At 32.8% G+C, this 19,811-nt stretch overlaps 1 protein-coding gene across 1 annotated transcript in view; it reads right to left on the minus strand.

Annotated features, from left to right (window-relative positions):
- Positions 1–19,811, minus strand: part of LOC130453123 (rho-associated protein kinase 1-like) — a 32,481-nt gene that overhangs the window by 6,292 nt on the left and 6,378 nt on the right. The window contains exons 3-6 of the mRNA XM_056792729.1: positions 17,402–17,749; positions 8,851–8,925; positions 7,607–7,792; positions 66–1,077 (exon numbers count right to left, since the gene is read on the minus strand). Of these exons, the coding sequence (XP_056648707.1) occupies positions 66–1,077; positions 7,607–7,792; positions 8,851–8,925; positions 17,402–17,749 (1,621 nt within the window). The remainder of the gene's footprint in view (positions 1–65; positions 1,078–7,606; positions 7,793–8,850; positions 8,926–17,401; positions 17,750–19,811) is intronic.

Below are 19,811 nucleotides of genomic sequence, written 5' to 3' on the forward strand. Positions count from 1 at the left end.
TTGAAACATGAAAGTGATTAGGTGAAACTTTTCAAATAACCTTCGTAAAATCTGTTAATACTAACCGCGTAACTCTCTGGTGAGGGGTAGTAACAGTGTGGCTACCACCGCAATATCTATTACAGATATGATCTGTACTCTTTGCAGATCGACTACTTTGCAAAGCATTCTCAAACATATTGATGTTTTTATTACTTGGTATGCATTTCTGTTGTTTTCTCAACTGGTCTAGCTCGTATGCTAAATATGGACCGACGCTTTTCGTGGGTGGTAAGGAATACGGTTTGGGATACATAGATGAATCCACATCTCTACGCATAACTACGTCTTTATCACATGATATACAGTTGACGTTTCTTAGGAACCTAGTTTTGGTGCCAGCTGCTTCTTGTTCTTTCTTCATCGCTGAAAGAGCTTTGAATTTTTCTTGTAGCGATTTCAGTTTATTATTAATAAATTCTCGTAATGGAGTCAGCTCATTCTTATCCATTTTGCTACCAACTTCACCTTGAATGCTCGTCAGAGTTTGGGTCCATAATGTTTCCTGTTGAGCAAGCTTGGCTAATGCTTCTTCCAAGTTTTTATTTATATCCCCACATGCTTGGTCGAATTGTTCGTAAGATACTTTTCTGTTTATTTGACAAGCGTCCGCTTTATCGGCTAATGCATCTTCGAGATCTTCTCTATCAGCTTTAACAGTTTTTAGTAATTCTATTTGTTCTATGAGAACATCTATTGCGTGTTCCTTTGCAGCTCTTTCATCTGTTAGTTTCTTTACATTCTCCATTATATTTTCGAAGTCACTTTCCATTGATTTGAGTTGTTTTTGTATTGAATCGATATTTGTGGTATCACCCATTTCTCCACCAATTGGCATCATATGTATTTTTTCTAAAAGTTCACCCACATCTCTTTCAAGATCTTCAACTCTGCCTTGCAACGTGTTGAGAAGTCTACTAAAACCGTAGTCCAACGAATTGAGCTGGTCTATGAATTCTGCTTGTTTGTTTTCAACGCCCTTAATTCTTATCTCAACGGGTTGGTTTTCAACAGTCGACTCTCTACGATCATCAGTCGCTAGAATATAAATAAGGCTTTTGAAATTTATATTTATTTCATAAATAAAAATCGTTGTTTGTGTAAGCAACATTATCGAATTAATCAATAAATTTTCCTTTCATTCAAAATTTTCATCGCGATGGTTAAATTGCAAAACCTCGTAAGGCAATTTTTATCATTTATGGGTTTTTGATGTGAAAATTTTTTAGAAAAATTCATAAGTTCATAAGTTCATAAACAGTTTTTGATATTTGTAGTGATATCTTTCAAAAGCTAGCGAGATTGATGTGAAAAATATATAAAGAAAGAAACTTCTTTAGTAGACTTAGGAGGTTTTGTTATTTATATATTTTTAATGAAAAATTAAAGTGAGGTTAAGTCCGAGTCGCGCCAAAAATCATTTCGCGGTAAGGTAACTTAAGGTTTGTTTTTGTGCCCTAAAGGTTCATATCAAATCAATCAAATAGTTATGTCAGATAACCATGGTAGTCGTGGTAAATATATTGTGAGTGTAATATTTGACAAAAATATCACTGGGTAAATCGTTTATCAATCTAATATTACCGTGATTTCTAAATATGTTGTTAATGTTAATGTCTTGTAGAATGGAGAAGAATAAAACCCAAGATGGTTTTTGCAGGATCAAAATGATATTCTGGTGACAGATTTAAGAGCCAGTAGTAGCTTTATCATCGGTGATGATTTGAATATTTTGAACAATATCACTGAGAAACAAGTATCAACTGGTAGTATTATTTTTTCTGAAACAATTATTTCCACGATGCCAACATCACTTTTGGAGGAACTCCTTATTAATCCTTGACTTGAATAATACAGGACAATAAGACATTAATATATTTCTAATAACGAACCTAGTGACAGTGGTTCTGAGTATGTTATTTCAGATATTGAGCGGGATCTGAGCTCTTCGGGATCTGAAAGTTTCTCAGAAAATGATCAAAATAAGACAAATCAAACTGTTGCTCCTAAACGTGAAAGATCTAAAAGAAAAAACGTGAATAGCTTCAACTGGGAACGTAATAAAAATAGATTGAAACGAGTGACATGAGAAAATTATATTAAATTAAATTAAAATATTAAAATTAAATTGAATAAGAAAACAAAAATCTATAACAAAATTGAGAAATAATCAAGGAAAATATGTCCTACTTGTGATTGCATTATTTCCAAAAAATCCAAGAAGTTTTAGTGCCGATTATTATGGAAGAAAGGATGTCAATACTTGAAAATTTTTGATAAAACCTAGATTGGAGTGAAAAAAATATTTATATATCGGGATTGGTCGATGCGGCGCCTGTTAAATTTCATCGCACTCGTAGTATTTGTTTAACATATTCCTGTGAATTATTAAACAAATTAAAAGTAAGTCAAGAAATGTCTCTTACGTATTTAATCTTAAAAAAGAAAATATGCAAAGACAAGTTTGCAAGAAAATGTTTCTTGAAACTATTGCTATTGGAGAACGGAGTTTCCATAGTTGGATGAAAAGTAATTTGGAATTCCCTAATTTGCCAACAATTAACACACCAACGTAGAAGAAAAATCGAAATATTAGATGGATGGAAAGTCATTATTGTCGTTTAGTTACAGCTAAATCATATTTAGATTCCCAGTGGCAAAATATTAATGATATGTGTACAGATTTTATACTAGTGAATGTGAGCGACAAAAATTTAAAACTTTAAGCCATATCACATTTAGATAAGAGTTTCATGAACAAAATCTGTCTGTTTTTAAACCGAAGTAATATAACATTTTAGCGATTATATTATTCTATTCGATTTTAAAATATGCGATACGTGCACTAAATACTCTGTGGGAACCATCAAAGAAGATGAATTCAAGCGCATATCGCATGAAACAATTTGGCTCGGGCTGAGAAAAAAATCCAACAAGAACTCGCTAAGACTAATTCATCTACATTAATATTTACCATGGATGTACAAGCTGTGTTCGCGGCACCAAGATTGCGAGTTTCTGTGTCGTATTATAAAACGAATTTTACGTTTTATAACATGGTTAATGGTATAGCAGACTGTTACATCTGGCACGAAGGTGCTGGTGGAGTAACTGCCAATGAGTTTACCTCAATCATTCTGGATTATATTAATAAAAATCTGACTCAAGATACTAAAATTATAACGATTTTTAGTGACGGATGTGGGTACCAAAACCGTAACGTAACTTTATCTAATTCCCTAATAAACTTTGTTGAGAGTAAAAAATTTGAAATCTATCAATATTTCCTTGAAAAGTATCACACTCAAATGGAGAGTGACTCAATTTATGCTTGTATTGAGAGGAAACTGAAAAATGTAGAGGTTTATGTGCTTGGTTGCTACGTTCAGATTTGCAAAACGGCAAAACTAAAGAAACCCATACAGGGTTCATAATATTTTTCATGATTTTTTCCAAAAATATTCAGTTATTCTTGAATTCGTCCTGGTAATACAACCGAAGATCCTAAAGTTACAGATATGCAATGTCTAGCCTACAGGTTAGATGGTATTAACTATAAAATAAATTATGGGGACAACTGGGCGGAGCTACCCAGGCGAGTAAAAAAACGAAAAGAAAACTCGATTGTTTCTAATCTATATTCCGGGCAACTAAAAATAAAACCGGATAAGTACAATCATTTACAGGAATTGAAAAAAATTATACCTGAAGATTTTAGGACATTTTATGAAAATCTTTTACATGGCTAAACATTTTTATTCCTGTGTAGCAATGTTAATGTATTATATTTGGTCTATGTGTATTTTTCTGATTACTTCGTTTAAAAGCGTATGAAAATATATTATTTGTTTTTTAGCGTTGTGTTTAAACTATCCTTTGCCAATAAATTAATTGGATAAATATTCACAAAACCTCCCAAGTACGAATAAATCTTACGAATTACATGTTAAAATCTCGTAAGTTGTTTTTTTTAATAACAAAGCACTTGCACAAAAAGTGATAAGGTTTCCTCCAAAAACTGAAATTCTTAAGGCCATATTGCAGCTTACATTGTTTTTCAAGTAACTGAATTGAAAGTCGTAATCAATTTTTCTTCCTCCTATAAAATTTCAACAAATCGACTTCGAGCTTTCGAAATTTTACCATCGATGGGATAATTCAAAATTTTGACATAAATACATTTTCAGAATATGAATTCCTATATGCTCAATTTATGACAACGGCAATCTTATACTGGTTATCGACAATTTGTTAAATATCTAAAATTCAAGGATAAATGATCAAATTTTATTGTTATGAACAATTTATTCCCCAAAAAAAGTGAAATAAGTTTCTTTGAAACAACCACTCACGTATTGAATTTGACAGCTTAGTTAACAGGATATTCAGGATAACTTTCATAAACTTTTTCATTCATTCAAATTTCCATTAAACTTTTGAAGTCTCTTACCAGAGTTATATAAAAATTTTCCGACATACCAAAGATACAAATACCTGTCGTTACATTATGAGATAACGTCTTCGTTTGGTGAAAATATTTTTTCCGCAAGTGAATCTTTGAGGTTAGGAAACAGTAACAAGTCGCTTGGGGTCAGATTTGATGAATACGGTAGTTGGTTAACTAATTTCAATCATACTTCCGACTTTCCGTCTTTACCTTTTTCGAAGCAGGTTAGCCCTTTGCAATTCTCTGTTTGACTGTTGTTTCGTTTCAGGAGTGGTGCATCCAAGTTTCATCTACAGTTATAATCGAAAAAATCAGACTCATTCTGTTTAAAACACATCTATAAGAAAATATTCCTTCGAATGAGCTTTTGGTCCGAAGGGATTAAACGCCCAATACACTGATAGCTTCGTGCATGCACAATTCTCCAAAAGTATATGACAAATACGTTCTTTTGATTGATCGATAGCGTCTTCTATCTTTCTAAGCTTGATCTGATGGTCGTCGATTACCATTTGGTGAATACTTTCGATGATATCACTGATTAAGTATCTCGGTACACAATGTCTAACTCTTCTTCAAGCTCCAATTTCTCCATTTTCTGAAATCTTCACAAAGACGCATTCATACGATTGTTAAATAGTACATAGGGAGTATACCTCAACGCATGTGCCAATCGATTTCCTGATAAGTGCTGACGGTTGAGGTCGGAAACTTTTCAGACAACCCTCGTATGTTCTTTTCAAGTATCACCAGAAAAATGAATTCACATTAAGTCAAGATTCACGAAATTTTTGATGGTTATGATGTTTTTTTTTAATCAGAAAAAAGAAATAAAATATTACGAATGAAAGTCATTACTGGAAATCGTGCACTCAATGATTTGAAGAAAGTACTCTCGAATAATGAAAATAAATGGAACCTTACCAAATTTATATGTGAATATTTAAAAGAACATCTACCTAAGTGCGATGTCATGATTGGTAGCGATAAAAGTTTTTTCGACTGGTGGATTAAAGCCACGAAAATCTACATTTGTTATTCAAAACAGCTCTACTTTCATTGATGAAAGATTGCGTGCAGTCATATTGATACTGACACACGTATAATTTTCCAGTCATATTGTATCGAATTTGGTGATCAACTTATTATTATTGAATCACCTGACACTGATGTATTCATTTTACTCTTGGCAAATTATCTCAATTTCAAGTTAGAACCAGAATTTTGGTTTTACACTGGGAAAATTGTGAGTCGGCTCGATCACAGACCTTAAATACCGATTCACATAATTGTGAAAACACTACGCATATCATTAATTGCAGCATTACCTGCGGCACACGCGTTAAGTGGCTGCGATACTACTTCAGCGTTTTTTTTTTATTGGAAAGAAAACTGTTTATTACGGCCTGAGTAAAATATCAGATGATGAATTGAGTGCTTTGGCAAATTTAACCGAAGTTGACTCGAAGACTAGTTTGGAAATAGTAAGCAATTTTTAACCATACTATATGATTCGGCAAAAAATTCAAAAGCTTTGCGGAATTCAATAAATTCTTTAAGATACTATATTGCTGCTTAGAAAATGGTTTCCATTGACAGAGTAGCCAGCTTTAAAACAGCACATATTACGAGCAAAATGGCAAATCAATGAATGGAATCAAGCAACAAAAGCAATAATCATATCAAAAGATATAAATAGTCATCGGTGGTTAGTTGAGAATGGTATGATATTCATGAATTATAACGAAGGCATTACCGCAATGGAGGTTTTACAAAAGTATTTGTGTTCCTGCTCTGGATAATCAGCATCTAGCAAAGAAGCAAACAATCTAATCTAAAATGTAATAAATCTTGTACAAATGGAAATAATGTTATATGATGATGATTAATAAAAAAAGTTTTAATTTACGTCTTTATTTTATTATAATTAGAATTGTGGCCATATTTTAGATAAAAATATTCGTATATTCATATTCGTATTCAGCGACCCAAAAAATAGATCACTTTTAGCGACTAGGTCGAAGTTGGTTGGTGCATCAAAAAAATTGGGGGTGTCCCTCTTCTCTAATTTGAGATATAAACAAAGAAAGAACATTCATTCGAAAAAGAATTATAAAATGAAAAGTTTATGAGGAACCAATTTTACGCAACTACAATATTCCAAAACTTAACATTCGACGACTATGAGCGTAATTAAATTTGGGTTAAGCAGGTGAAAAAGATGTCATAGGTGGTTCCCAAATGAAGAACCCCGCGGTGATTTCATAAAAAAACAACTAATTTCAGGATTTGGAATCATACTTAGATATTGAGATAAACTAAAACAGGGAGAGATTTTTTTTCCACTCATTTATATTTCGCAACAAATTTTAGATATTTTCTCTCGGATTCTGTCTTCAGATCTAAGAGTTGGAAATATTTCGAAACCTTCTGTTTCTCCGAAAGTGAAAGAAGACCTTTATTTCTCGAAACCAAATGGCGTCTGTGACCGTTTTTAATAAGAGGGCACACATCACAGAGTACAAACAGTCTAGAAAGCCAAAAAAATTCTGAACTGAATCGATTGCAGCTCGTTTGGGTGCCTATTCACTCGTTCAACAAGGGCAAGTTGATGTTCGGGTTCATCAATGAGTCCAGAACCCATTCTTGGTGTAGTTAACATATCTATTACATCTGCTGGCAACAAAAGCTCTTCGAGGATTTATGGTAATGAAAACACATATAAATGTGTCTGTCTGTTTCACCACTCAACTACTCCACTTGAACAGGCACAAAATACGACTGGTAACTGGCCTTTCAATCAAAGATTGTCTCTTATGACACATTTACATGTTATAGGTATCAAGGACGATCCGCCCAGCGAGGTCAAACATATATATATATATATATATATATATATATATATATATATATATATATATATATATATATATATATATATATATATATATAAGCCTGACAATTCGCCTAGTGACGTTGCAAGGTGCAAGATCTATGTACGGAACAATCCCTGACCGCCCACTAACCTAACTTTGACGAATCAGCAATTGATCCACACTGTCAATAGACAAATATTTGAAACTTGTGCTGAAATTTGATTTAACATTTTTTAAAACTCACCAAAAACAGATTCATTTTTGAATAGGACTTCTTTTATAGCTTCTATCTCCTTTTTCAAATTTTGAATAGAAGTAGCAATATCATCATCTTCACCTTCAAACTCCTTGGATTCCTTAGCTATTTCTTTGGAAGAAGTAGGACCTACCTTTTTGATCAATCCTTTTGAACCTCTTGACATCTTTGAACCTACAATTTCAAATATATGATTGAAATTAATATTCGTATTATTAAAATTTTGTACTGCTTCTTTCTGATACTTTATATCATTGGGCACACTCAGAAAACGAATCTATAATTGAAAGATCATGTCGTTTAAGTCTATGGTGCTATGGTGCTGTTGGTTGTATCCTGACGCTAGATGTCAGTCTAATTGGGTGATATCTTCACCTATTTTTGTAGCTTACGGATAAGTTTTTTTCTTTCCGCGTTGACCGATTCCACTTGAATTTCATAAGCTATAAAGAAATTTGGGCACAAAACATGGATTATCTATAATAATAATTAGGACTTTCGATTGGAATTGGCTGATGATCCCCACATCAAAATGGGCTTGATTTGATGTGATTGATTTTCTGTCTATCAGCCAGTATAAATATCTTAATTTCAATCATAATTGTTTTCGCCTATCTAGGTGCAAGTCTAGAGTTTGATTATTTAGAGTAACTTTTGTATATTCGCTTTTACGGTTTCTGAAAGTTTCCCAAACAGACTGAAATTCATTTGTTTCAATTCACCATTTCTTTAACCAGTTTTCTACTTTATCGACGTGAAGCTATAAGCTGAAACTTCGTGTGATGCTAATATGGCGGTGTCGTCTACGAATATGGCTGCTAATACGACATTGCTTGATATATTTTCTAAATTTTGAATTATCTCTCAAGTATTTGTATGAGAATAAGAACAGTAAAAGCTCTCAACAAATGAAGTGTCTTATATCAATGGCGAGAAAAAAGATTTATTGGACTAAAAAATCACTCTACTATTTGATTAGATAATTAATTTGATTGGACCAAAAAATCGCTCTACTATTTGATTGGACAACTAATTTTATTGGACTAAGAAATCGCTCTACTATTTGATTGGACTGAAAAATCACACTTAAGTTATTGTTAAGAAATTTGGAAGAGAATTTTTAGTTACATCTACTTTTATACTATTTATATTCACTCGTTTTCGATTATATCGCTACTTTGAAATCCTAATGTAACAATGAATGAATCATTAACTATTTTATTGATACGTACCTCGTTTGCCAAATTGGTCTTCAAGTGCTTTAACTCGTCTTCCCAGGTCTTCAAGTCCTCCATTTTCTTCAAAAGCTGAAATTATCCGTTACAAATATGAATAAAAGAATTCACCTCAGTTTGAAAGTACTAGCTCATTATATAATAATTCCGATTTTCCTTGATTTGAAAGCAAGATCCAGATATCAGTTAATTCAACCAAAATAAGTGAACACATTACAGGGGAATAGTTTTATTAACCGTTACATAGAAGTTTATTAACACTCTAAATACCCTAAAACAGCGTTTCCCAACCCCACCAGTGGGTCGTGGACGGATTTTAGGTGGGTCGCGGCAAGGCTTTTGTGAAAAAATACAAAAATTTACTGATTCTTCAGCATCACATTTGATCATCACGAAGTAATTTTTTATTAGTGGGTTGTAATATATAACAAATATTTGGTGCAATTTTTGCCAGTTCTTACTAGCCAATAATTATTTGCAATTTATATGATGTACAAAAAACAGTAGCGCAAAGTTGCCGTGCACGATGTGGCAACAGGGGCAAGCCAGTTGGACCGGTTTTCTCCCACTCTGTCACTCGTCTCGGTTATTTGTTCTGTTCACTCACGCAGTCTGGCAACTAGCAGCACGCGGCTTGATAATTTATTTGTATAGCTTTGTTTTGGTTTAAAAGTAGTGAAGTAGTGTTATGACTGTTTACGACAATGGAGAATTGGCTGAAATCTGGGTCGTGTGTTAAGAGAAAACAGGAATCTACTAACGAAGGTGAGGTTAATCGTCTTTCTACTAGTAAAGACGTTATAGTGCCTCAACCATCAACCAGAACTATTTTCGACTCGGTCGAATATGGAGAATGTGCCGTTGGGGCAAGGTAATAAAAAAATTACCATGGCCTCATACCAGCTGTCATTGCTAATAGCATAAAATGGTGCTCCTCACACAGCAGGTGAAAACCTTATTTTGCCTAGGGCAAAAATAATTTCCTCACTTATGCTTGACGAAAAAGCAGGTCAACAGATAGGTAAAATATCCCTATCAAACACTACAGTGAAATGTAGAATCGAGGAAATGTCTATCAATGTAAAGTAGAGTTTAATATCTGCTTTGAAAGAAAGTGATTTTTATTCTTTACAAATGGACGAAAGTACAGATATTGCTGACAATGCTAATTTATTATGTTTTGTAAAGTTTACTTTCAATGGAGCAATTGAAGAAGAAATCTTATTTTGCCAGACACTAAAGACTATTGCAACAGGCCAAGACATTTTTGACTCATTGAATAGTTTTATCCACGAAAATGGATTAAATTGGTCTAAATGTGTCTGGCTTACAACCGATGGAGCTCGTGCTATGTCAGGAAAATATACAGGACTAGTAGCTAAAGTCAAGGAAGTAGCTCCGTTAGTTGAATGGACCCATTGTAGCATTCATAGGGAGGCATTAGCGGTCAAGGGAATGAACCCAGATCTCAAAAGCTCACTTAAAGATGCCGTAAAAATTGTGAACTTAATCAAAGCACAATCTAAAAACTCGAGGTTGTTCACTGTAATGTGTGATGAAATGGGAATCAATCATAAACAGTTGCTTCTACATTGTGAAGTGCGTTGGATGTCAAGGGGAAAGGTTCTTTCCAGCTTGTTTGAGCTTCGAGACGAAGTTAGATTGCTTTTAGTTCAGTTGGAACCCGATGGCAAAGAAAAGGCCAAACATTTTCTCTGTGATTGCCTCAATGATGAAACGTGGCTGATAAAACTGGCATATCTGGCTGACATTTTTAGCTCACTGAACATCCTTAATTAGACATTACAAGGAGAAGATGTACATAGATTTTTCGTTTAAAAAAGAGTTGATTCTACAATTAAAAAAATTTATAGATGGCATCAAAAGGTCCAAGCAAATAAATTTGATTCATTCCCGTTGATGAATGAATTTTTAGATTTCCATGAGCTCACAGTCGATCCAGCAACTTTAGAAATTATACTTGAACATTTACGAGGCTTGTCATCCGAACCTACGCGATACTTTCCACCAATATTGACCACTAATAAGTGGATACAAAATACATTTGACGAGGAAAATTTAAAGAATGCCAACTTAGCGGCAGCCCAGGTATATACTAATTTTTAGACTAACTTTTTTGTTAAAAGTATTTAATTCTAATTTTTTTATAGTTATAATTTATAGTCAGTTATTCCAGTTTGTTACATATTTTTCTGAATTTTACGTTCTCAATGCCTAGCTATTTACGTTCGTGAAAAAACAGTTCATTACTTTCAGAACAGCTGACAGCTGGTTGATATACTTACTGCAGATTTTAGGCCCAGTACACACGTAAAGATTTGGAGTGAAGGTTTGGCCAAATCAGTACGTTTGCAGCGGGCCTCTGAAAAGTGAAAAAAATATATTCTATTATCAATCTGTTTTTTTTTCTCTGGAAGATGCTTTAATTGAGTTATCATGTGACTCCATCATGAAAACGATGTTCAAGGAGAAAAGTTTGACCTCATTTTGGCTGAATGTTAAGCCAAGCTATCCAGGTTTATTTGAAAAAGCAATGAGATTCTTAATAGTTTTTTCAACAACATATCTTTGTGAGCGTGCCTTTTCAGCTTTGGTGCATATCAAGAGCAAATATAGGAACAGACTGGCTGTGGAAAGTGACTTAAGACTCAAAATAACAAATTTCAACCCTGACATTGAATCACTGGTGCAGTCGAAACAATGCCAGAAGTCACACTAGTCTTAGAGTCAAATTATTTGCAATAATCAATATAATGAAAATACTCTTATTTTTTTCATTACTAAACTGTGTACTTATTTATTGACATTTTTCCATTTTTTCCATTACCACGCATATAATATATACACGATATAAATCTTATATAAATGAAAGCCTATATATATATATATATATATATATATATATATAAATTTATATAAAAACGGGTGGGGGATGGGTCGCTAAAATAAAAAACATCAAAAGGTGGGTCGCCAGATATAAAAGGTTGGGAACCACTGCTCTAAAATAATAGTAATAGTCCGGGATCTGGTAATCTCAAAAAACCCGTGATCGCATAATTGCAAAAGGTTTACATAAATTGACAGCTACAAAATGCACTCGGTAAGCGTCGATTTATTTAACCGAAAGTATGAAAAAAATTATTTGAAAAAAGCAAAAATATTTTCCCGTTATCGCGGATTTCGATAAAAAACGGTTTATTCGATAGGACATTTTGTGAATTAATGAAAAAAATCGTCTTGCCAATTTTTTCTATTCTGGATACCTTTTTTTTAATTTGCTTTTTTTATATGAATTTTGAAAATAGCGTGGTATGCGTGCCTAAAAACGGCCGGAAATATCGCTCATACCAATTTTCTTGTATACGGATTCGATTTTCATCAATGGCAATACGGACTCGATTCGACAATCATAGCCTTTAATTACATCATTTCATTCTGTAATTAGCGTCCATATAACAATAAAAAATGTTATTTAGATCCTAAATTTAAAGTTGTAAAAGGATAAATAAAATCGAAATTTATTTAATTTATTAATTTAAGATAATACAATAAACAATTGTTTATACTAAAACAGAACATAATTATTATCATTCATCTAAACTATTATCATCAAAATTATAATGTTTTTCATCCTCTGATTTGTCACATTCTTCATTATTTTCATGTTGACACAGAATTTCTTCAACTTTTAGTGGCACCGCTGGGCTGGCCGTTATACCACAATGGTTCAAGTTTATGATTTTCCGTGAATTGCCATCCATATTCGGTTAGATCACATGAAATGCATTTTGATTCCGTAATTTTTTACCATATTTTACCAAATTTTTTGTGATAAGGCTTTCCAACACAGCGCAATGTTACTAGAATCAAAATTCATCTTGCCTTTATAAAATTCTTCTTTGTCACTTGTACTTGCAAATAATTTCAAAAATAATTCCAATCTTGCAGTATTTCTTATCTCTATACTTCCTTTTGTATCAATAAATTGTATGGTTCATATGGTCCAACCAAATGTGTATGGCAAGTCATGGAAAGCCATAAACTCGAACCATTGAGGTATAACGGCCCAGCGGCACCACTAAAAGTTGAAGAAATTTTGAGTCAACATGAAAATAATGAAGAATATAACGAATCAGAGTATGAAAAACATTATAATTGTGATGATGAAAGCTTAGATGAATGATAATAATTATGTTCTGCTTTAGTATAAACAATTGTTCATTGTATTATCTTAAAATAATAAATTGATTACGATATTTTAATCAACTGAAATAAAAATGAACTCGAAAAAAATTTCCTATATTTCTTTCGATTTTATTTATCCTTTTACAACTTTAAATTTAGGAAATAAATATCATGTTTTATTGTTATATGGACGCTTATTACAGAATGAAATGATGTAATTGAAGACTGATTGCCGAATCGAGTCCGTATTGCCATTGATGAGAATCGAATCCGTATACAATAAAACTGGTACCTGTAAGTGCGATATTTCCGACCGTTTTTAGGCACGCATACCACGATATTTTCAAAATTCACATAAAAATAATCAAATAAAAAAAACAAACACAAAACGTTTCAGGAATGGAAAAAATTGGTAAGATTTTTCATTTATTCACAAAATATCATTCCGAATAGAGTATTATAGTATTTGGGCAGTAGTGGTTTTTTCTTATGCCGAAAACCTTGTGTGACGAAAAACGTATCATTAATTATTAATTAATTAATATTAATAAAGCATTAATAGAAAGGCCAAAATATAGATTTAAATTTTGAACTGTTTTGTTTGTTGGTGGCAATTGCATTTATTTTCTCTGCCTTCTGCATTTTACATTTTGCAAACCCGGAATTTGTAATTTGGTTAAAACGTGCGTTCTGTATCAAATTTGTATTCCTCTAGTTGATAACATACTTAAAGGATAGAGTATAGTTCGAGCAAGTAGAATTGGGCGAGTGTTCGAATACTTCACATACGCAGCCCAAATAAATCCGTTCCTAAAGAGTTTCACGGATTTGCTCACGTATTTATCGTTTGCAGGTGTTACAAGTTCTGAAGCCTAAAAACGTGCCAATGAAACGCTCCATGTTAATGAAAATTTTTGTAACTTCATTCATATACCATCAAGTGTTAAAACTTGCTAGAGATTTTGAAACAACCGGTATTTTCAGTTGTCTACGACTTCCGGTTATACCGGTGGCGAATCTCAACAGAATTCCTCAAATTATTCCCACTAGTAGTGGGATTAATATTTATACTTGTTTATCCTTTTGATAGGCGCAGCTTACTACTTGTCATTTTTGGGAGAATGAGATCGTAAAAAGTGGCTCGATTTTGTACCAGGACAACGCAGCTGCTAATAACGCGCTATATGTGAAGCAGTATTTGGCCAGTAAGCGCACTCCAGTGCTCGAACACCCACCGTACACATCAGATTTGGCATCGCGCGACTTTTTTTGTTTCCGAAGATAAAATCTACTTTGAAAGGGACCCAATTTGAGTCGATGGAAGCGGTAAAGCAAAAAACGGCAGAGCTCCTGAAGATTCTCACCAAAGAAGACTTCCAGCACTGCTTGAATCAATGAAAAAAAGGTGACCATTCGAATGTAGAATGATTTTTAAAATAAAACCAGTCTCGTCATTTAATAGCCAGACCTCGTATAAGGAATATATTTAAATGTTTTTAAGTTATAGAATTTGTTGTTCAGAGAGAAGAAGAATTTGATGAGGAAAAAACAACCCGAAAGGAGAGATCTGAAGAAGAAATCAAGGATAATGAAAGTGAGAAAAACGGAAATACTATTGGACCTCATAGAAAAAGATAAAATTACCAAATGGGACAAGCGTGTACCTCTTAGAAACGTCAGAACTCGTAGAGAGAATATAGTAATGTAGCTACCAGGTCTAAAAGATAGTGTGAAGAATTAATCTAAAATTGATATTTGGAGTTCTATATTTATTCCAACTATACTACAAATGATTGTCGATGAGACCAACAAAGAAATTGATTTGAAAAGTTAACATTTTGTTTGCGAGAGAGTTATTTTGTCCAACAATATTGACGAAATTCTAGCCCTAATTGGATTATTATTTGAAAGCATTCCTTCCCTATTTGTGGTGCTAAATTATTTTACACTAGTCATAAGATAGTTTAGTGTAGTGTGCGCTAGTTGCACGAAATGTTTTCTAAATGTGCCTGTGCGCTCGATGCACAGGCGCTCCCAGTAACTATTAGAATGTGACTGAAAGTACTGTGTAATCTGCAAGATCTGCAAGAGAATGAACCAGTTCACAGAAATTCAGGACAAACTGGAATATGATAGAAAATCGAAAAACAAAATATTGGAGCATGACCTGTTGAAGATCCATATATTCTAACAAGACAAATTCTTACAATTATTTATTTTTTTTACTATATAATTAATCCACTACTTATTTTTCAGACTTCATTTTTTTTAAATAGTTAAAGAGCTTGTATAATTTTATATTTTGCAAAGATAAAAAAGATGATTTAAATATATATACTAAAATGGGTTGTACAACAGTTCAAACTCTTTAATCTTTTTAACTGTGCTATTTATTATGAAGTTACAATAAGTGTTCAAAATGAGTACCATTCACTTCCATACAATGGTATAATCTATTTTGAAATGCCTCTCTGACATTGTTTAATACGGTTGGATTTAATTGTCGACATTCATTTTCTATCCTCTCTCGTAAATCATCCAGAGATTCTGGTTGGGTAGCATAAACTTTTGTTTTTAAATACCCCCATAAAAAGAAGTCTAGGGGTGTTAAATCCGGTGACCTAGGTGGCCACTCCATCATCTGCCCCCTTCTACCTATCCAACGAGCGGGGAATGTTTCGTTTAAAAATTGTCGGACAGGCATAGCATAGTGTGGGGGAGCTCCGTCTTGTTGAAATACCAGTAAATCTTCGGAACGGTTATCATCATTTTCTATTATTGTTGTAATACGTAGGTCAACCCCTTCCCTGAGTAACTCAAGATATGATTCACCATTTAAATTTCCGTTGATGAAGAAAGGTCCGACAATGTGGTCACCTAGGATACCACACCAAACGTTTAACTTTTGGGGATGTTGTGTATGGAATTCACGCATAATATGTGGATCACTTTCAGCCCAATATCTACAATTATGCCTACTTACTAAGCCATTTAATGACCATGAGCATTCATCAGAAAAGCAAATATTGTTTAACAATTGTGGATTGTTATTGATAATTTGCGTCATTGATTCGCAAAACTCTAGACGACGATCAAAATCATCTTCATTCAACTCGTGCACCAACTTAACTTTGTATGGGTGGTACTTGAATTTATGTAGAACTCGGAAAACTGTAGAATATGAAACACCGATCGCTCTACTTATTGTTGACAACGATTGGGGTTGTTGAGCCTCTAAGCTGACTTGCCCTAAAATTGCCACTTGGATTGCTTCGTTATTTACGAGTCCCTCTCGCTTATGCACTTTATTGCAAACAGACCCTGTTGTGGTAAATTTCTCCATCAGTTGAATTACATACTTATGAGTTGCATGTCTTCCGTCATGTAATTCGTTAAATATTCTAGCAGCCGTTCTTGCACAATTATTATTTTGGTAGTATAAACCTACAATTTCAATTTTTTCTTGCAAAGAGTAAACCATTTCAGAGAAACAAAATAAATAATGTATCAAATTACACTATCAATAGTGACTACAAATTCTAGTTGACAATGTCAAACTTTAATAAAAAGTAGAGTTTTTTGTTGTTTGTATTTTTTAAGTAGAATAAATAGCACAGTTAAAAAGAGTTAAAAGAGTTTGAACTGTTGTACAAACCATTTTAGTACAGGCAAATAAGGTGAAAGTAAATAATAAGTAAAATTTGTGCTCTTAAAAGAAAAATTGTTTATCTCATAAACTAACCACTTTAACCTACAAGTATTATACATTTTTGAAATCAGCTCAAAGAGGAGTATCCAAATTTTACATAAAAAATATGAAAAGTAATTTAAAAAAATAAAGGGGATGCTGCTAGGGGTGAGGGGGTGGCTTTTCCAGTAAGTTTAAATAAGCTATAATGCTTGTCCCTTCCAACATAAATTGTCGTGTTTTTGGATTTTTTCTAAATACCAGTATTACAAAAGTTATTAAAGGTGGATACTTTTATCTGAAAAGCACTGTATATAACTCACCAAATTTGTTCCTATAAACAAAAAAATATTTTTTTAGTTATTGTAATCTTGTTTTTTAAGCGCGCTGATTGAAAATAATGTGAAAGGGATGTTGTCAAGCAAATATCATATAATTGTAATAAAATATCTAAAAAACTTTGGTTTGAACAAAACACTTATTAGTTGTCTCTCGAGTTAAGTCGATTTTTCAACCTCGTGCGGTGATGAAATTAAGCAATTGGTACATATACTGTCATAATAGAAATGAACAGGAAAAATATGGTCAGCACGGTAACCAAATTCGAGCTAATTATCCTTATAAATACTTAATAAATAACTAAATATCACTTACTAGGTGAAGGAAATCCCTTAGCAGCAGTTTCTAGCATTGAAGCTAATTTTTCAATACTTAAATCTACTGCATCCATCCTCTTTTGTAAATTTAATATTTGAAACATATCAAGTACGGGAGAGGATCCTTCCTGTTTAATAGCTTCGTAGAGTTTCAAATTTCCAGGTAGTTCCTCCAATTCTTTGACTTTGGCTTGAAGTGATTGTACAGACTTCTCCAAGTGGTTCATATATTCGGTTGTCATTGTTACAGTAAATTCTGGATTTTCTGAAGAATTAGATGAAGTTACAACAATTACTTGGCCTTCCTTCTTCTCGGATACATCTTGATTATCACTAATGGAATATTCTGTAAAAAAATGTGTTAAATAATTTCAATATTAATAGTAATAAAAAAATATATCTATATTGAGGGGGCAGTTTTTAATTGAATTATATGAATCCTTTAGCATAGATAAACCCAACCCAACCAAAGCGTGTAACTACTTCAAAAATAGTGAATAATAACTTTATATTACTTTTGATGAAATCATATTTAACCGTGAAGATATTTTATGCTACTTCTAATTTAATCCATGATTTAATTTATATTCTCTAATTTTCCAGTTATAAAGTGCAGCAACATCATTTGAATTTAGCTGACGAGTTCATTGATTGTAAATACCAGTTTTACATAATTAATAAATAAATTCTGTGTTTTTTATAATTTTATACCGTATTTTCTAATGCCATTATTCAATCCTTTAGAATGTATGCATTTGAATGAATGAAGAATTATTTAGTTTATGTACGCATTTCAGCTCTATGTAGTATATTTCTATGTATAAAGATATGAGATTGTACAGTGCCTTGTATTCAGCAAGTATGTGAATAGTGATTCCTCTTCTAGTTTAGCGAATCTGCAGTTGTATCTTTTAACCAGTTAAAGTATCTATTCAGGCTACAATTTTCTATTAGAACTTCTGTTCAAACTACTGTTTCCCATTCAAGACTCAGTTTCCGAACAGGTCTTTAAATGTTGTTTAGATTGGGTATGTCTATCTGCTCTATCACCCTATTCACCAGTTTGATCTTGAGGTGATCATTCAGGCTAGAATTTTCTAGTATAACCTATCAAAAACTGATATTTGTTGGTTTTAGTTTCCCAAAAAGATTTTCTTTTTTTCTTATCTCTACCATGTTGTCTCATTGATCCAAGCTTTTATTCGTTTCTTTTTTCCATTCTTTTAGTCATTCCATATATGGTACTAGCTCCCAGAACATGCTTGGCTTTTCTTTTCATAAGTTTATTAGAGATCTCGAATGCGCCTTTATAACCACAACAGGGTAAATTATTTCTGTCTAGTTCATTAAATACGCCTAAGCAGTTTCCTCGAGAACCCATTATAGATGAAGTCAGATGTTTCTAGATTATTAAATTTGTTTCAAGCTCACAGAATGATTTGTTTTAGAACAATAAACACCTATACCAGTCATATTTCCTTTGTTTCCGAACAGTCTGTACCATTGAACTGTATTACTGATAGTGCTTTGATCCCACTTCATTCTATATTGAATTTTATCAAAAATTTTATTTTGTTCTAATTCTAAACCTGTCCCGTGTTCCAGGATTCCCTTTCACTCAGTTTGTGCTCAATTTTTTATAAACTATATCTATTGGTATGAGGTTCAAAAAGGGCATTGAAGCCCAAATATTCATTTTTCCTGTTACACATTTAGAATTAAGAAATCTGGAGACGAATTCTCTCATTCTCCTTAGGTTCTGGTTCTGTTCTACCAAGCAATTGCTGAATGGTATAATGTCTCTTGATGGTGGTGAACTTCTGCCTTAGAATATTTGACATCAATTTTTAACTACAAGGTTGCCGCAGATCATTAGAGCAATTTTTGCTTCACGTATTTTCTCTTTTTTGTATTTATTTTACAGATTGCTAAAAAGTATTCGTATTACTTGACTTCGACCTCTCTTCTACCAATTTTAAGTAAGTTGAGATTGACTCAATTTTACTTGGCAAAGCAAGCAATACCTTAACGTTGAGGTCCACTTGTCGATACTTGATCAAAACTTTGTAGTTGGCGCCTTATGATTTGCAATAATTTAGACAATACGAAGTTTATAAAAGTTTATTTTACAGTTTAATGCGGATACGGAATAAATCACTTCTTTTACCTTCATAAATAACTTCCTAGTCTTACATGAAAAATATGTATCGTAAAACTGGTAATATCATTGGACAGTTACTTCGGCTCTGCGTGACAATCAACCAATCACTGGCCGACAAGATTTTCGTAACACAGGCGAGACCTTTTATTTTTAAAATGGACATACCCTTCCAGTAAAAATATTTATTAAGTCCTAACACGTACCCCTTTTTAATAGCTTAATTCTGATTACATTAGGTAGGTAATTT

This window comes from Diorhabda sublineata, chromosome 2 (genome assembly GCF_026230105.1).
Source record: "Diorhabda sublineata isolate icDioSubl1.1 chromosome 2, icDioSubl1.1, whole genome shotgun sequence".
Lineage (NCBI taxonomy): Eukaryota > Metazoa > Arthropoda > Insecta > Coleoptera > Chrysomelidae > Diorhabda > Diorhabda sublineata.